We start from the raw sequence: 17,023 nt of genomic DNA, 5'->3' as shown, positions 1-17,023 counted from the left end.
TATAGGAGAAGCAACTGTGAAGATATATATCCTTGTCTTCATGGAATGTTTAACTTGCAGGTAAGTGAAGTACACTATTTCAATTGATGAAGCAGTTAAATCATCAAAGAATTGGAATTAGTGTAAAATGAAGAGATTGCATGTACGTTAATGTCATAAACAGATATAAAAACTACTATCAGAAAGATGCTATTGCTGTATTTGATGCTATCAGAGGAAAATAGTGGTTTTATTTTTTTTCAAAATTTTTATTGTCAAACTGATGTACAGAGAGGTTACAGTTTCATAGTTAGGCATTGGATACATTTCTTGTACTGTTTGTTACCTTGTCCCTCATACCCCCCTCCCTCCCCCTCTTTCCCTCCCCCCCCCCCCCGGAGGTGTTCAGTTCACTTACACCAAACAGTTTGCAAGCATTGCTTTTGTAGTTGTTTGTCTTTTTTTACCCTGTGCCTCTCAAATTTGGTATTCCCTTTGAATTTCCTACTTCCAATACCAGTAAACACGGTTTCTAATATACTCAGATAAGATTACAGAGATAGTGTAGGTACAAAGTGGTTTTAATTAGTTGGAGTAGGAGTTAGAAAACAAAGAGTTTGGGAATTTGAAATCTCAAATTTCATTTCTTCTGAAACCATCAAGTTTTATGCACAGACATGCATGTAAACACAGAGGCACACAGCATAGATGCATAGCCTGTATATACACAAATATACGCATGAATATGCACATGCCACACATACACCCATGTCTGTATGTAAATGATCATACATGTAGACACATGCATGCACACATACATTCACTCAAGCAATCACACACAAAGTAAAATTCACACATGTTTAATACCCAAGTAGTTTATTTCTAAATTAACTCCTTTTTTCATTACTTTTTAAGTGTGACTAATATTTTTGAGAAAATGGGTTTTAAGAAATGAACCCCAATATTTTCCTGGGTAAGTACATAAGAAAATGAATATACTTCCTTTGTATATTTGGTAATTTAGGAGTGATGACTTGCTAAATGAGTCTAAAGGAGAAACATCCAAAAGCCAAAGATTTGGGGAAAAAATATGTTTTATTCTGGCGATGTTCTTTATGTATTTTTAAAAAGATAACTTATTCATAGAATAGTGTCCATGGGAAAATTCCTGACTGGGGAAAAAAAAAGATTCGGGCTCATTATATAAAATTTTCCTAGCTATGGCTTTGCATTATATAAATTTTTCCTAGCTATGACTTTGTCATCCTAAATTTTTCTTCCCAGATGTATGGTAACATTGACTGCCTGCTATTAGTTATCTTCCAGAAGTTTTTCATATGTTATTGGCTTTTCCTCATTAGCATAACAGTTTCTCAGGAAACAAGAAAACAAAGGACAACACTGTCCTATTGCCAGGGTACTGGCTCTGCTTTTTGCCTGGAGTAAAATTGAATGCTATGAGTTTGCATTCAGTAAAGGTAATAGACACAGGAGAGATGTCTAATGGCATAATTCCTCTGAACAACTAATGGATAATTTAGCAAAATGAATACCAGGAAACTGAAGCATGTTTTTGCCAAGGATGAGAGGAGGTGAGGAAGAAAGGGGAAAGATGAATGGATTAAAGAAGGATGGGAAAACATAGTCACTATATTCCATGTACTTATATAAAAATGGACATGAAGTTTCTAGATGAAAAGTCTCAAATTTCCATACTTATTTAGACCATTTTTCCAGGCAAGAAAGTTGTATAATAATAAATACCTAAGTTATATTTCATACAGTAAAATTACCTCTGTCAAAATGCATTTGTTTTATTTTTAGACTTTCTCCTTTTTTACTCCAACTTCCCAACATCCCAACAAAATAAATGATATGAAATACCAAATAAACCATGATCTTTTCCATCAAATTATTTATTTAGCAATCATATAGAATAGGAAATACTGAGAATTACAGCATAAGAAAATTACAGCAAAATAAAAACACAAGAATTGTAATCATGTTAAAAATTAAATAAAAGAGGTTCTGATTAAAGGAAAAAGCAAAGGAGCTTGCAAGATATATATATTTGGTAGCTGTGGATGGAATTGCAAAGTAGGAGTCGTAAGGTAAACCAGCCTGTGTCTGCCTTCAGCTCTCTCTTGAGAACAACTGAACATTGGTGACTGCAGAAGCCCTCTGCACAAGCAATGTCCAGTCTGATTTCTTGCTAATAAGTGTCAAAGAATAGATGTCTTTACAGAGAAAAGTAATGATAGAATATGGAAGAAGGAGAGGAGGAGGAGGAGGAGGAGGACGAGGAAGAGGAGGAGGAGGAGGAGGAGGAGGAGGAGGAGGAGGAGGAGGAGGAGGAGGAGGAGGAGGAGGAGGAGGAGGAGGAAGAAAAAGAAGAGTAGGTAATGTGGATGACAGAAAGAAAGGAGAAGGGAATCAGGAACCTAATCTGTGTGTAAGCTGAATGACAACTGAAGAAGTGAGGTCTTTTCCACACTTCTACATGTTCAGTTATTGTGCTCTGTCTGTCACAAAACCAGAAAATTAGACAAAAGCCCCATGGTAGGGATAAATGAATTCTTGTATTCCTTTATATTTTTATAACGAAATACAGAGATCGTAAAGTATTCATAAGAACAAAGTGAATGTGTTTCTATGCCATTTGAGAAGTCATGTTCCAATACACTACTCCCTCAAGCGTGTGTACAGATTCACAGAAAGACCACTGGCTCAAACAGCAAAAGGAATCAGACTTCCAAGATACATTCTGTTTTAAATGTGGAACATTTTCTAGATGGTGAATAGCTTGTTTTTTAAAAAAAGACACCAAAGGCAGTAGTTACAGTTTCTCCATAAATATAGAAATAAAAAGTCCATTTTAAAAGGACAAAAAGATACCATGTTATATATTTCTATAAATTTTTTCCATCACATTGTAATAGATCAATCTTTACCACTTACACTTAAAATACCAATTGCATTGTAATGTCTATGATACAGTTCAATTACTTAGCTGTGCTCTGCACAAGATTCAAATGCAACTAAAGCTAAGGATTTTATTCACAGAACATTTAAAAGCATTTTTACAGTGTACACACAAAATGTATCTTAAATTACAATGATGCATACTTACATATGCATACCTGAATATGGCTTACACATGAAAAAAATCTCACCACTCAGGCTTAAAAGCTTCTGATTTTATCTGTCACTAAAATATTGCTTAGCATCATGGAACCTGGGAAGGAAGGCAGTATAAGAGGCAAATCATTAGGGATGGTGGAGCCTCCTTCCTCTTTCTATCATTGAACTGATGACTGCTCTGTTTCTTCTACCCAAGCAAGGCCCACTTTTCATAAGAACAAATGCACTTAAGTTCAGAATTATCTGATTGTATATTGAAAACCTACCAAACCATTTGTACTTTTTTTTTTCTTGTCAGCTAAAGAAGTACAGGTAGTTCTTCAGTTTGGGCAAGGGAAATGTTTAGCACATGCTCAGGCAAAAAAATGACAAAGAAGCAGGACCTCTGAAGGCTGCACTTTGTTTATGTTAGTACAATTAAAAACTCACATCAAATAATAATTCCCTTGACAGAAAAGTATTGGCTTCCATCTCCACAAACATTTTTGAATGTACATGCACGCACACGCACACACGCACACACACACACACACACTTCATTTTTTTATCCCTTGTCCTGTAATATATAATTTTTTGCATCATAATGGGATCAGCACCCCAAATAAATTCCATTTTCCCATTAGTGTCACTGTCTCAAAAAATGGCTGATGCTCCTTTTTATTGTGAACTGATGATTATGTGGCTTGTACTGTGACCACATCCATATAGGTGATGGAAGCCCAGGACAGACACAGGCTGGTTGCAGGGGAAGGTCTCAGGAGAAGGTCACAGAGAAATGTCACGGGGCTGCTTCCCAGCTCGAGAAGTACAATAAAGTGTCCATTGAGTTGCCAAGCCACAGCTCTGATGCATCACTGTTGCCTTGCAATATCAAATACATCCCCAACTCTCACTTTGTTCCCGTGCATTCAAAACAAAAACACTCTTAATAGCCTATTTCCCAATCTTGCAAAAAAAAAACAAAACTGTCCTATTTTTTTCTGCTTATCTTTCACTGAAGACCTCCAAAATTTAATCGTTACAGCATTCTAAGCAGGACAGTATCAGAAGTACATTTTAAACTGTCCCATCTGTATATGTATTATATAGTCACTGTGACAGGTTAAAAGTGATGAAAGCTTTGAAACTTTCAACTTTTGTTTTAAAAACTTCTCTGGCATTGCGGAAGAAGGCTAAATTATGGAGAAAAACAATGGTAGGAGTGCTGGCCAAATCTCCATTCACGCTTTGAACTGATTTGACCAGTTACTAACTTCAATTTTATGTTCTTATTCCTTGAAACAGTCTGAGTCAATTGTATGTTTGAAAGAGAAGAATGCAGTTTTTGTGGAAAGTCGAGGGTTTCACTGTTTTTCATGCTGCTTTAATTATCCTGAAATAAAAAGGAACATCAGAGAAGGGACTGGGGTTGATGGTGGTGAGAGGATTCAAATTTTCAATTAAGTAACAGAAGCAAATTTAAGATATCTATGGGACAATAAAGTGACCATGGAAATCACCATGTTTCATATTCTTGAAATGTTTATGGTTTGAAGCCATCACCAACAGGAAAGTCTGTCAGACTTCAACATCCACAAGACTATCCTAAAAGCTGAAAGTGACACTGTGGCTCAAGTGGTAGAGTTCTACCCTTGAGCAAAAGAAACTCAGGGACAGTGTTCAGGCCCTGATTTCAATACTTAGGGCAATCGTGAAGAAAGGAAGAAGAAAGAGAGAGAGAGGGAGGAAGAAGGAAGGAAGGAAGGAAGGAAGGAAGGAAGGAAGGAAGGAAGGAAGGAAGGAAGGAAGGAAGGAAGGAAGGGAAGGGAAGGGAAGGGAAGGGAGAAAGAAGAAGGAAGGAGAAAAGAATAAAATGTTACTCTAGGTGATATTTGTTCATTTAAGTATGGAATATTCTGGCTTGGATACTCCTTTAGGAAAGAATCATGCTTAATTTAGGTTTGCTTGGTTTTTTAATGATTTATTTTCTTACATATTTGCTTTCTCTAAAATATACTTCAAGGGCTTATCCTGTGGGCCAAGCACCTAAGGAGTCTTTTGAGAGGACTGAATTTTCAAACATTATAAATAGATACTCTAGATGGACAATTTGAAGAGTAAATATGAGACTGTGTTATAATTAATAAATTGGACATGAGTGTTAGTTGCTGAAGAATCATTTTATGGCTTGATTTCTTTCCAAGCTTCATATATAAAACAGAAATCAAAACCACTGGACATGAAATGGTTGGAAGGACTGCAATAACACATATAAGATGTTTACCATAGTTACAGTCTTCCACGTGTCCTTGTAAGTCAAGAATACTGCAGAAAGAATTATCTCAAACGCATATCACACTTGAACTCTTTCATGTCCAAAGTTGGAAAGAGGATGGTAATGCTGCAAAAGCCTGGTTTGGTGCCCTCAGCATCTTACCTTGTCTGCATTGCCATCCCAGCATCAAGGTTTAATGGAGAACGTGGATTTTGGTTCTTACCTGTTATTGTTTTTAGTAGATGTGACGAAATCCTGACTGAGCATGTACACCTTTCATTTCTAGCTGCCTCTTTGTTAGGCCCAAGACAGTGTTATGCAATTTTAATGGACATAAATATTAACATATTAAAATTCAGAATTCCAAGGCATCATTCTCAGAGTTAGTAATTTGATAGACTGAAGGCAAGTCTGAGAAACTGAACCTATAACACACATGTTTACCGGTTGTAGTTAATATGTATTTGTTTTGTGTCACATGCTGTGTACAGTATATCAGCAGGCATATGTATTCATATTGCCAGCATGAAACACAAAAACTAGTGTAAAACATTTATATTTTCTGCATGGAAAAGAAAAAGAAATAAACCTACCTGTATAGAAGAGCTTAATATCTTTAAAACATTAAAATATTAGCTTCAGTAAATACAATTTTATTGATCTTTAAAATGTACCTGATAATGTTTTATGGTAGATGATCAAAGATAAAAAATCTTAAGAAAAAAAAATCTAACATTGGGTGCTGGTGGTTTCCATCTGTAATATTAGTTACTCAGGAGGCTGAGATCTGAAGATCATGATTCAAAGCCAGCAGAGGCAGGAAAGTCTATTAACCAGAAAAAAAAATTGCTAGAAGTGGGGGGTCTGGTTCAAGTGGTAGAACACAATCTTGATGGAAAAAAAAAAAGTGACAGCAACTCAGCCCTGAATTCAAGTCCCAAAACTGGCACATACAGCCCCCTACACACACACACACACACACACACACACACACACACACACACACACACACACAATCTAGGAGGGCATTTAAATAAGATAATTTCACTTTTAAGGATACTCTAACAACAACTCATTGTAGAAATTGGGTTTGTTTTCAAAGTAATAAATCAGGTTACCTTTCTCATTTAAAATGACAGAAGCTTTTAAGATGCTCAATATCTATGGGTGTGTGTCGGCTTGCTTTTTTTCAGCATTTACTGAATCTTCTGAGTTCTTATGAAGATCAGATTCACCTAAAAATAAAATAAAACAGACATAACAAAATCAGCCTTTGAACATGATTCAAATGAGGTTGGGAAATATACCAATTGGTAAAATGTTGAAGACTGGATAACAAATAATTTTCCGGTGATCATTTATCATTTGGAATTATAATTTATTCTAGGACTATGGAAATAAATTACATAGATACATTTAAATGTCTACTAAATCACATGTAAAATTATTCTGAGTTTTCCTCAATGTTGTTAATAGAGATGAATTATTTAAAAAGCTCCAGTGATCAGTAACTTTACAACTGATGAGTTCCAGTGAATATAAAACAAATGAGAAGAGATTAGAAATATTTCAAATTAAACAATCTGCTATAAGAAACTAATAAAATTTATTATCTTAGTGCCACTCTAGTTCTATATAAGTCTTAAAGAATAGTACGCAATAGCACAGAAAATATTATAGCACTTCTTGAGAAACTGTAGAAGATTGAGCAAAAAGAATTATAAAGTTGTAGAGGATTTTTCAAAAATGAAATAATGAAGTAAAATGTTCAGAAGTGATTTATTACAGAAGAGACAAATTTAACAAATTAATCAGAAATTAAATTGTTGAGCTAATTACCATAAGATAACTTACTAATGTAAAAATTATTTGTATATGACAGAAGGCTTTTATGTTTGCGATTTGATTGAGAATATTTTAGCAATTATTCTTTTCACCAGTTAACTCTCAGACAATTATTCCAACATGTGTTGTGAGATTGTGAAAACTAGTTGAAGGCAGTTTTTAATTAAGTTTTATAATTAGGGAACATATATAATTTATAGGGAAAAAATCACAAAACAAATGTTATTTGTAATATTTATTATTATTACATTCTCTCCTGTTGTCTTTTAAAAATGTACTTGATGAGTCCAGGACCTTGTAGCTCATGCCTGTAATCCTGTCTGCCCAGGAGGCTGAGATCTGAGAATTACAGTTTGAATTGCAATCTGGGCACGAAAGTCTTGATTAAACAGCAAAAAGCCAGAAGTAGATCTGTAGCTCAAGTGGTAGAGCAGTAGCCTTGAGCATAAAAGTACAGGAACAGCTCCCAGGCCCTAAGTTCAAACCTCAGGACCAGCACAAATAAAATAAAATTAAAATCACAAAATATACTTGGTGAGGTAAACATCTGTTTTAGCAATAAAACATCAGGTAGTCCCATAATTTTCTGATCATTCTTAGATAATAAACAAATAAAATGTGTCAGAATAAGCATAACCAAGGAATCGAAGGGTCTCTATAACAAAAACTATAAAACTTTGAAAGAGATTGAAGAAGACACCAAGGGGGAAAAGAGCTCCCATGCACATGGATTGGCAAAATTAGTATTGTGGAAATGGCCATAGAGTCAATGGCAATCTGCAAACTCAATGAAATACCCACCGAAGTCCCAGATTCAGAGATAGTGAAAGCAATCCAAAAATTCATATCAAATTACAAAAGGCCTTGAAAAACAAAGCAAGTCTCAGCAAAACAAACAAACAAACAAAAAACCAGCAGTGCTAACTTTTTCACAGTTTCAGATATCAAAATTTACTGTATATACTGGTATTAGAACTAGGGAAGTGAAAGGGAATATCAAAATCGAGAGACAAAGGATAAAAAGACAAATGACTCCAAAAGCAATACTTGCAAAAACATTTGGTGTAAACCAACTGAACAACTCATGGGGGGAGAGAGAAAGGAGGGAGGAGAGAGGGGGGAATGCGGGAGAAGGTAACAAACAATACAAGAAAGGTACCCAAGACCTAAGGTATGAAACAGTAACCTCTCTGTACATCACTTTGACAATAAATAAGAAAAAAATTAATATGAACAAAAATTTACTACAGAGCTATAATAACAAAATAGCTTGCTATTGTGCGCACACACACACACACACACACACACACACACACACACAATTAGAAACCTAAAATACAGACCTGAAAACCATTGGAACAAACCCAGAAAGGAACCACACACCTAGATTTATCAAGTATAATTTGGGCAAATGACAGCATTTTCACCAAATGATGTTGGGAAAACTGGACATCCATAGGCAGAAGAGTAAACTGGGTTCCTGTCAGTCACCTTGTACTAATGTAATTTCAGAACAGATCAAAGACTTCAATAAAAATGAAAATCCTACAGGAAGGATTAGGAGAAACATTAGATATTATTAACACAGGCAGGAACTACTGGGGTAGACTTCCAAGGTCTCAGCAAACAAGTCAGATTATTAATAAATGGAATGGTATAAGCTTAAAGGTTCTGCGCAGTGAATGATATATTTGCTAAGATAAAAGTGAAACCTACGGAATGGAGTTCTTTGCCAGCTATCTATTGGACAAGCGCCCAATAACCAGAATATACAGGAGCTCAAAAATACATCCCCAAAGATTCAATAAACAATTGAACAAATGGGCAAATGAGCTAAGTAGACACTAAGTAGACAGAAAAAGTAAATATTGGCCAAAAATATATGAAGAAAAGTTCAATATTCCTGGCTATGAAAGCAAGCAAGGAAAAACATCATTGATGTTGAATGTCACTTTAGTTAAAATGGCCATCATCAAGAACAGAAATCACACAAATGGTGAAGAGGATTTGTATGTATGTGTTCCAAATCACAATGGAAAGCAATATATTCCTCAAAAAGCTTAAAATAGAACTATTTGGGACAGTCATATAAAAGACTGAAAGTCAAGATTTAAAAAAAAGCTACCTGTATATGCATGTTTATTGCAGCACTATTTATACTGGCCAAATCATAGAACAACCCTGATGGCCGACAAGTAATAAGTAGATTTGAGGGGGGAAAAGGTGACATATACATACAATGGAATTTTATTCATCTTTCAGGAGGAATAATACTATGCTATAGTATTCACAGGGAAATGTATGTATCTGGAAAAATGCAGGTTGAGTGGAGTAAGTCAGGCTCAGAAAGACAAAGAGCATATGTTTTCTCTCATATTATGTCTAAAGTTAGACTTAAAATACAAGCATATATGGAACCACATACAGGGTCGTATGTATACACACACAATCCAACTGTCTAAAATATGGTATATAAAGGTGTGGGTTTGCATGGTGTACTCCCTTTGAACAAATAAGAGACTGTTTAACAAAATGAATACCAGGAAATTGAAACATGTTTTGTCTGAGAAGGGTAGGGGCTAATGGCAGGAGGCAGATAAATATAGGAATAGTGGGCAAACGGAGTCATAATGCTTAGTGTACATACATACAAATGGAAATAGGTAACTTGAGGAGATGGTAGGGTTAATATAGATGAGGGTGAGAATGATGGAAGGGGTGACATTGATCAAGATACATTATATGCATAAATCAACATGTTGGATTCAAACTCATTTGTATAACTATTTAAAGGTAATTATCACTCTAATACCATTATCACATATAACAATACTTATAAGCATTTTTACAGAAGCCATCATTCAAATTCCTTAAAAGACAATATAGAAAAGAATGTCCAGTATGAACATAGGTAGCTTTATTGAAGAAACGACTAAATGCATGATTAGTTTCTCAAAGAAAATTTATTGGCACCTGTGGGGAACGCTCCAGGGAGCCATGTATGCTCGGAACTCTGCTGCAAACAGCAGAGTCACTACATGCTTTTGGGCAAACCCAATGGGCATTAAGGCATGAGTTGGCTCCGCCCTAGGCCTGAACCTTATGGGAAGTCTCTATTCAAGAGTCACTAAGTACAGGTGTTTGTTACCTATTGGCTGTTGATTACATCATACACTGGGTGATTTGCCTATATAGGCTTTGAAACTGCACAATAAACTAGATCTGCACCTTGAGTCTGGTCTCGGGAGTCTGTCTCGCCCGGCCTCCTCGTCTCCGTGACTACGTCTCCCCCTGCCCCTCAAGCCGCTGGCAGGCAGTGACTGCAGCAACTGCAGCAGGCACCTACCACCCACATCATCTCAGCAAAAGAGAAAAGCCACAACATGGTATTTAAATTGACATGTGACAACAGAAAGATGCTGAGGTAGCATTGATGAAGCTATTCCATACCACTTGAGCCAAGTCAATTGAAGAGTTTGTGGCTATATATAGTTCATGATGTGAATTGCTCTCTCTAACATAGATCCAGGTAGACTTCCAGTAATAATATAAAAATATCCAGGTACTTTGATCAAATCAGAGCTGTCAACATTCATGCAAGGTTTTACTTAAAGGTGTATATGATGGGAAACCTTGTGCTTCCATGTTTTGGTTTTTAGTTCTGAAAAAAATGGCTATTTAACAAACTAGACAAAATGTCAAGATGTAAAAAGTGAGCATGCTTAATTTTATGATTAGCCATATTGGTAGGAATTACTGCTGTAAAATTAGTAATATGAATGAATATAATGGGTACATTTTTCTTAATTCTCAGTATATTTTGCTTTTACTATTGAATCATTTGGTGATTCTTACATTCCTCAATAATATTCTTGAGATGATTCGTATTTTAATAGTTTAATGTAGTTTCCTCCATTTGAGTTCTTTCCTGCTTTCAAAGGAGCTCAATTCTAGTTCAATTTGTCATTTTCCATATCTGATGAATGTATTACGCAAGATTTCAATATTACCTATGTTATATATATATATATATATATACAGTATAATATATATGTGGCAAAGAAAAAATATATATGGGAAAGATATTTAGGATTAGGGACAATGTGTACTTTCAAGTATCCACAGAGGATTTTGGAATGCTTTTCCATCCCATGAGGGGAATTCTTTTTTTTTTTTTTTTTTTTTTTTTTGGCCAGTCCTGGGCCTTGGACTCAGGGCCTGAGCACTGTCCCTGGCTTCTTCCCGCTCAAGGCTAGCACTCTGCCACTTGAGCCACAGCGCCGCTTCTGGCCGTTTTCTGTATATGTGGTGCTGGGGAATCGAACCTAGGGCCTCGTATATCCGAGGCAGGCACTCTTGCCACTAGGCTATATCCCCAGCCCCGGGGAATTCTTATATAAATAACAATGTATAAGGAAAAAATTACAACAGATAGAAGCTGCTCAGTAAATATTTATTGACAATGAAAATGTCAATGCTAAGAAATGATGGCATTTAAATAAATCAACCCAATTTAAACAGCTAAAATATGTAAAAATAAAATTTAATTAATATTATGATATACCCATACATCATATGCTTAGATCCTGTCTATTATTTCCATGAGGGCATATTGTCTTCTGCCACAGACCCCTGCTGCCATGTTCTTCCTTACCACAGACCCATCACAATGGAGACATCCCATCATGCACTGAAATCTTTGAGAGGGAGCCAACATACAATCTTCCTCCCTTAGTGGTTTACTGGGAGCATTTTGTCACAGTCCTGAAAAGCTGATTAGACATGAATAGTCACAGATCACAATGTATAACAATATCATGATAATATAACATTAATTTAATCTCTTAATATGTTAATATTCTACCACTAGTTTTAAATGTTTCCTTTTTCAGTGAGAAAGATTTATAGTTTTATCTCTTAATTTTCCAGTAACAATATGAACCTATTTGTTAACATCTTTTTTATTAATGCATTAAAGTCTTATACTGCTCTTTTAAATTGTTACCATAAAGGTGATATACAGAGGGGTTGTAGTTACATTAGTCAGGTAATAAGTACATTTCTTTTTGAATGCCATCACCTTTTCTCTTGCTCTTGTGGCTTTTTTTTTAACTGTATAGTTTATGAATGGGGGGAAGGGGCTTACAGTTACATAAGTAGGGAAATGAATACATTTCTTTTTAGACAATGTTACCCTCTCCCTCATTTTATCCCTCTTTCTACTTCCCACTCCCCTTCCTCACAGCTTCTAAAGTTCATTTCCAACACTGTGTCCAGTATTACTGATGCATTTGTTCATCTCTTGCCCTACCCATGATCATATGCACATAGCTATTGAGCCTTTGTGATCCTCTCCTAAGAATATCTTCCTTCAGTCTCCCTGTGTCAATGTCTAGAGACCTATATAATCTATTATGTACAAAAGTATTTTTCTTTAACCATCCAGTGTGTTTACTTGTAGATTTATAATCACATTCTAGTTCCCATTCTCACTGAGAATATATGTATTAGCTTGCCAGCAAGACACGTAATTTCAAATAAACCTGTCTTAATACAGTATTATTATTTATTTAATATAATAGTACTGTAAAGGTAAAACATTTAATTCATCAATAATTCTCCCTGATTGCAGAGGTAATCATAGGCACTGTGATACGCATCCTGAGAGTAGTGAGAAATTAAATATTTTATAGAGAGACTAATGAAGTTGGAAATAATAATCTAACTATGACCACACAGGAGCCCCCAGAGCATGCTTTATATGTTATGTAAACCATGTTGGGACATGATGTTGGGCTCTGGCTATACCTTTAAGTGGCAGTCCTGAGAGGCCTGTCTCTTCTCCCGCCTTGAGGCTGCGTGGCTGTTATTCACTCCTACCCCCTTTCGGGTCCAGAACTGGAAGAGGTAGCAAACCAGCCCTGCCTTCTGCCTCAGCCACGTGTGTGTGTCAAAATGGCACCAGGCCAGGCCCAAGGGGTGGTCTTATGGGATGTGATGACTGCCCATAGAGGAAGTTCTGTGACATCACTGTGATGGACAGCTTATCAGCCTATCGCTGGTATGCAGTTATTCCTCCCCTTCCTGCTGCCATTACTATTATCTAAACCCCTCCCCTGAGTAAAACTGGTGGAAGTTCCAGAAGCTTACCCCGAAATGCCCATGTGACTCCCATGTCGTTCTTTAAGTGTGCGAGGGGAGGAGGGGTGTCTCACGACTACACACCTCCAAGGTTTGCACAACGGGCAGCACTCCAGCTTTCCGCCTGGTGGGACGGGGCAGGACATACGCAAGGGTGAAAGGGGTCACGACAACACATCAGGCTTTTGTTTGGTTGATTAAGTTTAAACCACGACTAAATTGCTATAACTGAGGGGATTTTAGTGGCAGTGTTGGAACAAAGAAAGGAAGAGGCATGCTGAATGCCTCAAGAGTCTAGAAAGAGAATGGAGATGTGTGGATACAAGTGAGGGTATTTATAATCTTCTCTGAGCAAGAAGGTTAAGATACCACAGCTCGTAATGTTCTTGAAACTGGGTTAATCATTGTGGTTATGAGGAAGTGTAGAATCTGGCCAACTCTACAAGCAGGGCATAGGAGCCCAGGCAAATTCTGGTTGTACATAACACTCCTACTAGATGTGAGGACTGTCCCAGAATCATTTTCTGCCTTGTACCAACATTTTCAGTTTACTGATCCAGTTTCCCTGTTATCACTGAAGCCCCAACTACCTCTATCTTCCCCATTCCCCCTCTGGATGTCTTAAATTTGCGCTTCCAATCCCTTGCCACAAAACTTTGGTGTAGACTTGCAGGCATTGCTCATATTTGCAAAGAAGAACTTGATCAAACAAGTAGGCTTTGGGGGTCAAGAAAGAGTAAGTATAGAAATAGAACAAGAAGATAAAATTCTGAGGACTGGTCTATGCAATTACTTTCCCCCTTTGCCATTGGATATTTTTTCCTATTGCCAGAGGATGGTTTAACTAATGAATATAAATATGCAAATAATAAAGGTGATATAATTTCATTTGTATATATTTAATTCAGATTTCCATATAGTAAAGTCAACTCTTCCCTAATGGATGCTGATGAACTCTTACCTAATCATGAGAGCCTAACCTTAATGTGTGTTCTAACCCTAGCCCTAACTCCACCATAAATTTTGTTCCATGAGTTGTGTTCCTATGTGTGTATTCATACATGCCTTATGCACTGACTCATCAGATGCCTCTGCAAATATTGTAATGACGTCATTCATAGCTACTGACTTTAAATCAGGCTTTGTATTTCCAAGATGCACAGCATAACTTGCTCATAATACCTTGTAAGATGCATGCATTCTCTTTGGGTGCAAAGTAGGTGCAAGGAATGCTAGAATCTCAATAAGACAGGTGCTATGGCTGGGAAATGTAGCATGAATCTCTCCACACCTACTCATGACCTGCTACAACTATGAACCGTAAATAACAGATTGCATTCCATTCCAGATGGATGTCCAAAGAGGGAGGCTTCTGAACCTCCAACATGTGCATTCTCTTTGAGAAGAAAGAAAGGAAAAATGGGTGTGGGATTGATTCTCAGTTTTGTTTAAATCATCATGGCCTTGGTGGCTGTGAGCTTGACAAATCTCACCTTAAGATGGCTCATGAAGGCTACTAGTGCTTACCATTCACGGGATGCTGTAAACAGAAGTGTCTCTCCAACCGCTCTCAGAGGATCCCCAGCCTCAGGGGTAACTCATAGCAGAAGACAGCGGGCCCCATTGCCTATGAGCTGCATTTAAAGGGCACTTCACATCTCATCTGTTTCTTTCCTACATCTGATTTCCCTTGTTATTAGTAAGGGCTTCTATAACACACCGGCCACTAGTTCAGGAAATGTGATCCTTCCTTCCATCACTGCCTTAGCTGCTTAGCTTTCAAAGATGTAGCATAGATCTTCAAAACTCTGGAGCACAGCAGGACTGATGAGAATGCTTGCTTTCCTGAGCAGTGAACTTTCATGGGGAGAATATTGCTCTCTTAGGAACGGCAGTCTGCTAAGCCTAGGAAAGGTGGCAGGATGTGCCAGAGGCCTCACAAGTACAAACAGAAAAGTGAGGAGCAACACTAACTATTCTCACATACCTGCCACAGGTGGGCTGCAAGGACAGCCATAGGCCTTCCTATAGTCTCCTGTCATTTCTAAAAGAGTGCAGGAAAGAGCAGAAACTGGGCAAAGACACAGATGATAAAAACTGTGCAGCAGATAATGAAGGCCATTTCCTCATTTCAAGTAGACACAACTGAATCAAAGGAACATTGGAGGTAGAGCAAAGCATCATTACCTTTTGTAAAGAACTTTGCATGCAACATTTCAAGACAGATTTTCCCAGATCCTTTAGGGAAGAAGCATTGAGTGGAACTACTCTTTTTTTTTTTTTGTCATTCAATAGAGCAGTCTATGAATATAATGCCTCTTGATCAATGTCACCCCTTTGAATATTCTCACCCACCCCTCCCTCCCAACCTCTTCCCTTACTTTTCCTAATTTCTAGGCTATGTGTTGAAATTTTTTGCCATTTAATAAAGCGGTTTGTGTGTACACTGCATCTTGAGCTGTGTCATCCCATCAATATCTTCCCCCCCTCCTTGATCCACCTCTTCCTTTACTTTTTCTGCTTTGTGGCATATAAAATGCATTCTTGCCTGCATTCTCCTTCCCGCCCCCCTTCATTTGTTTCTCCTCTCCCCTTGCCCCTTTTTATGTTGCTGATTACTTGTCAAGATCTAGAACCTTTTGCTGCTCTTGGGTTAGTGGGATGGTTTTGAAATGTTTATGAAATATAGTTTGGGAGCTGAAATTATAATGACCAAGGATCTGGGCTTCTCTTCAAAGCCTTGATTATTAACTAATATTCTACAGAACCTGGCATCACAGAACTTGCCTGTTTTCATCTCAGTGAAGTTATAATAAAGAAGCTTTCACTTTTTATCATTTTAAGACCAGAAATGAGGGCAATAGGAAATAAAATGGTAATATCAAATTGCTGTATTGACTCATTGTACATGCATTTTGCAGCTGAAAATTTTTTTCACTGTGATTATGAAACATTATATCCACATGCATTTGGTTTTACACATGTATGCATAAAGCATATGTTAGATTGATTCTAATATATCTAACATGTGCAATCTAATACCTAGCATATATAATTCTAATGTCTATCTCAATGGGCAAGAATGTTGAAAGGGGTGACATTGATCAAGACACATTGTATTCATAAACTGCCTTATTGGATGGCAACTGCTTTGTACAACAACTTAAAATAATAAAAATATTAAAAAGAAATAACGATCCAGTATCTAAATTAAGAAATAAAATAATATTAATTCCTAAATAAATGTCTCTTAGAATGATTTCAAATATTTGTTCCTATAATTATTTAGTTTTCTCATATGCACATACATAAACCTATTGCTAAGGCTTACATTATTTTAGCTTTCCATGACAATGCTCTATTTCAGTAGATTACTTGTTTTGTTCAACACTGTCACTCATCCATACCTGTGTTTATATCTCATTTATTTATTTTAACATTTGTATGCTATTAAATAATAACAGCAAACCACACTATATGAATCCCATTCATTGTTTTTTAACATTTCATTTTACAGTCAAAAACAATACTGATACAACCATTTTTAGATCTGTCTTCTGAAGATCATGAGCAGAAATATCTGTCATAAGAAAATAGAAATATGGCATGTTTGGCTTAATCTATGGCTGCAATGCCACTATTGTCTGTGAAATAATTCTATAT

General features: G+C 36.6%; 1 protein-coding gene across 2 annotated transcripts in view; it reads right to left on the bottom strand.

Moving 5' to 3' along the window:
* Positions 1–2,793: 2,793 nt before the first annotated feature.
* Positions 2,794–17,023, bottom strand: part of Pde1a (phosphodiesterase 1A) — a 286,140-nt gene continuing 271,910 nt past the window's right edge. For both annotated transcript variants that reach the window (XM_048345137.1, XM_048345138.1), the window contains exons 14-15: positions 6,493–6,609; positions 2,794–4,492 (exon numbers count right to left, since the gene is read on the bottom strand). In XM_048345137.1, coding sequence (XP_048201094.1) covers positions 6,536–6,609 — 74 coding nt within the window. In that variant the 3' untranslated portion in view covers positions 2,794–4,492; positions 6,493–6,535. The remainder of the gene's footprint in view (positions 4,493–6,492; positions 6,610–17,023) is intronic.

This window comes from Perognathus longimembris, chromosome 4 (genome assembly GCF_023159225.1).
Source record: "Perognathus longimembris pacificus isolate PPM17 chromosome 4, ASM2315922v1, whole genome shotgun sequence".
Lineage (NCBI taxonomy): Eukaryota > Metazoa > Chordata > Mammalia > Rodentia > Heteromyidae > Perognathus > Perognathus longimembris.
Note: the sequence above shows the minus strand (reverse complement) of the source record. Positions and strands in the feature narration are given on the sequence as shown.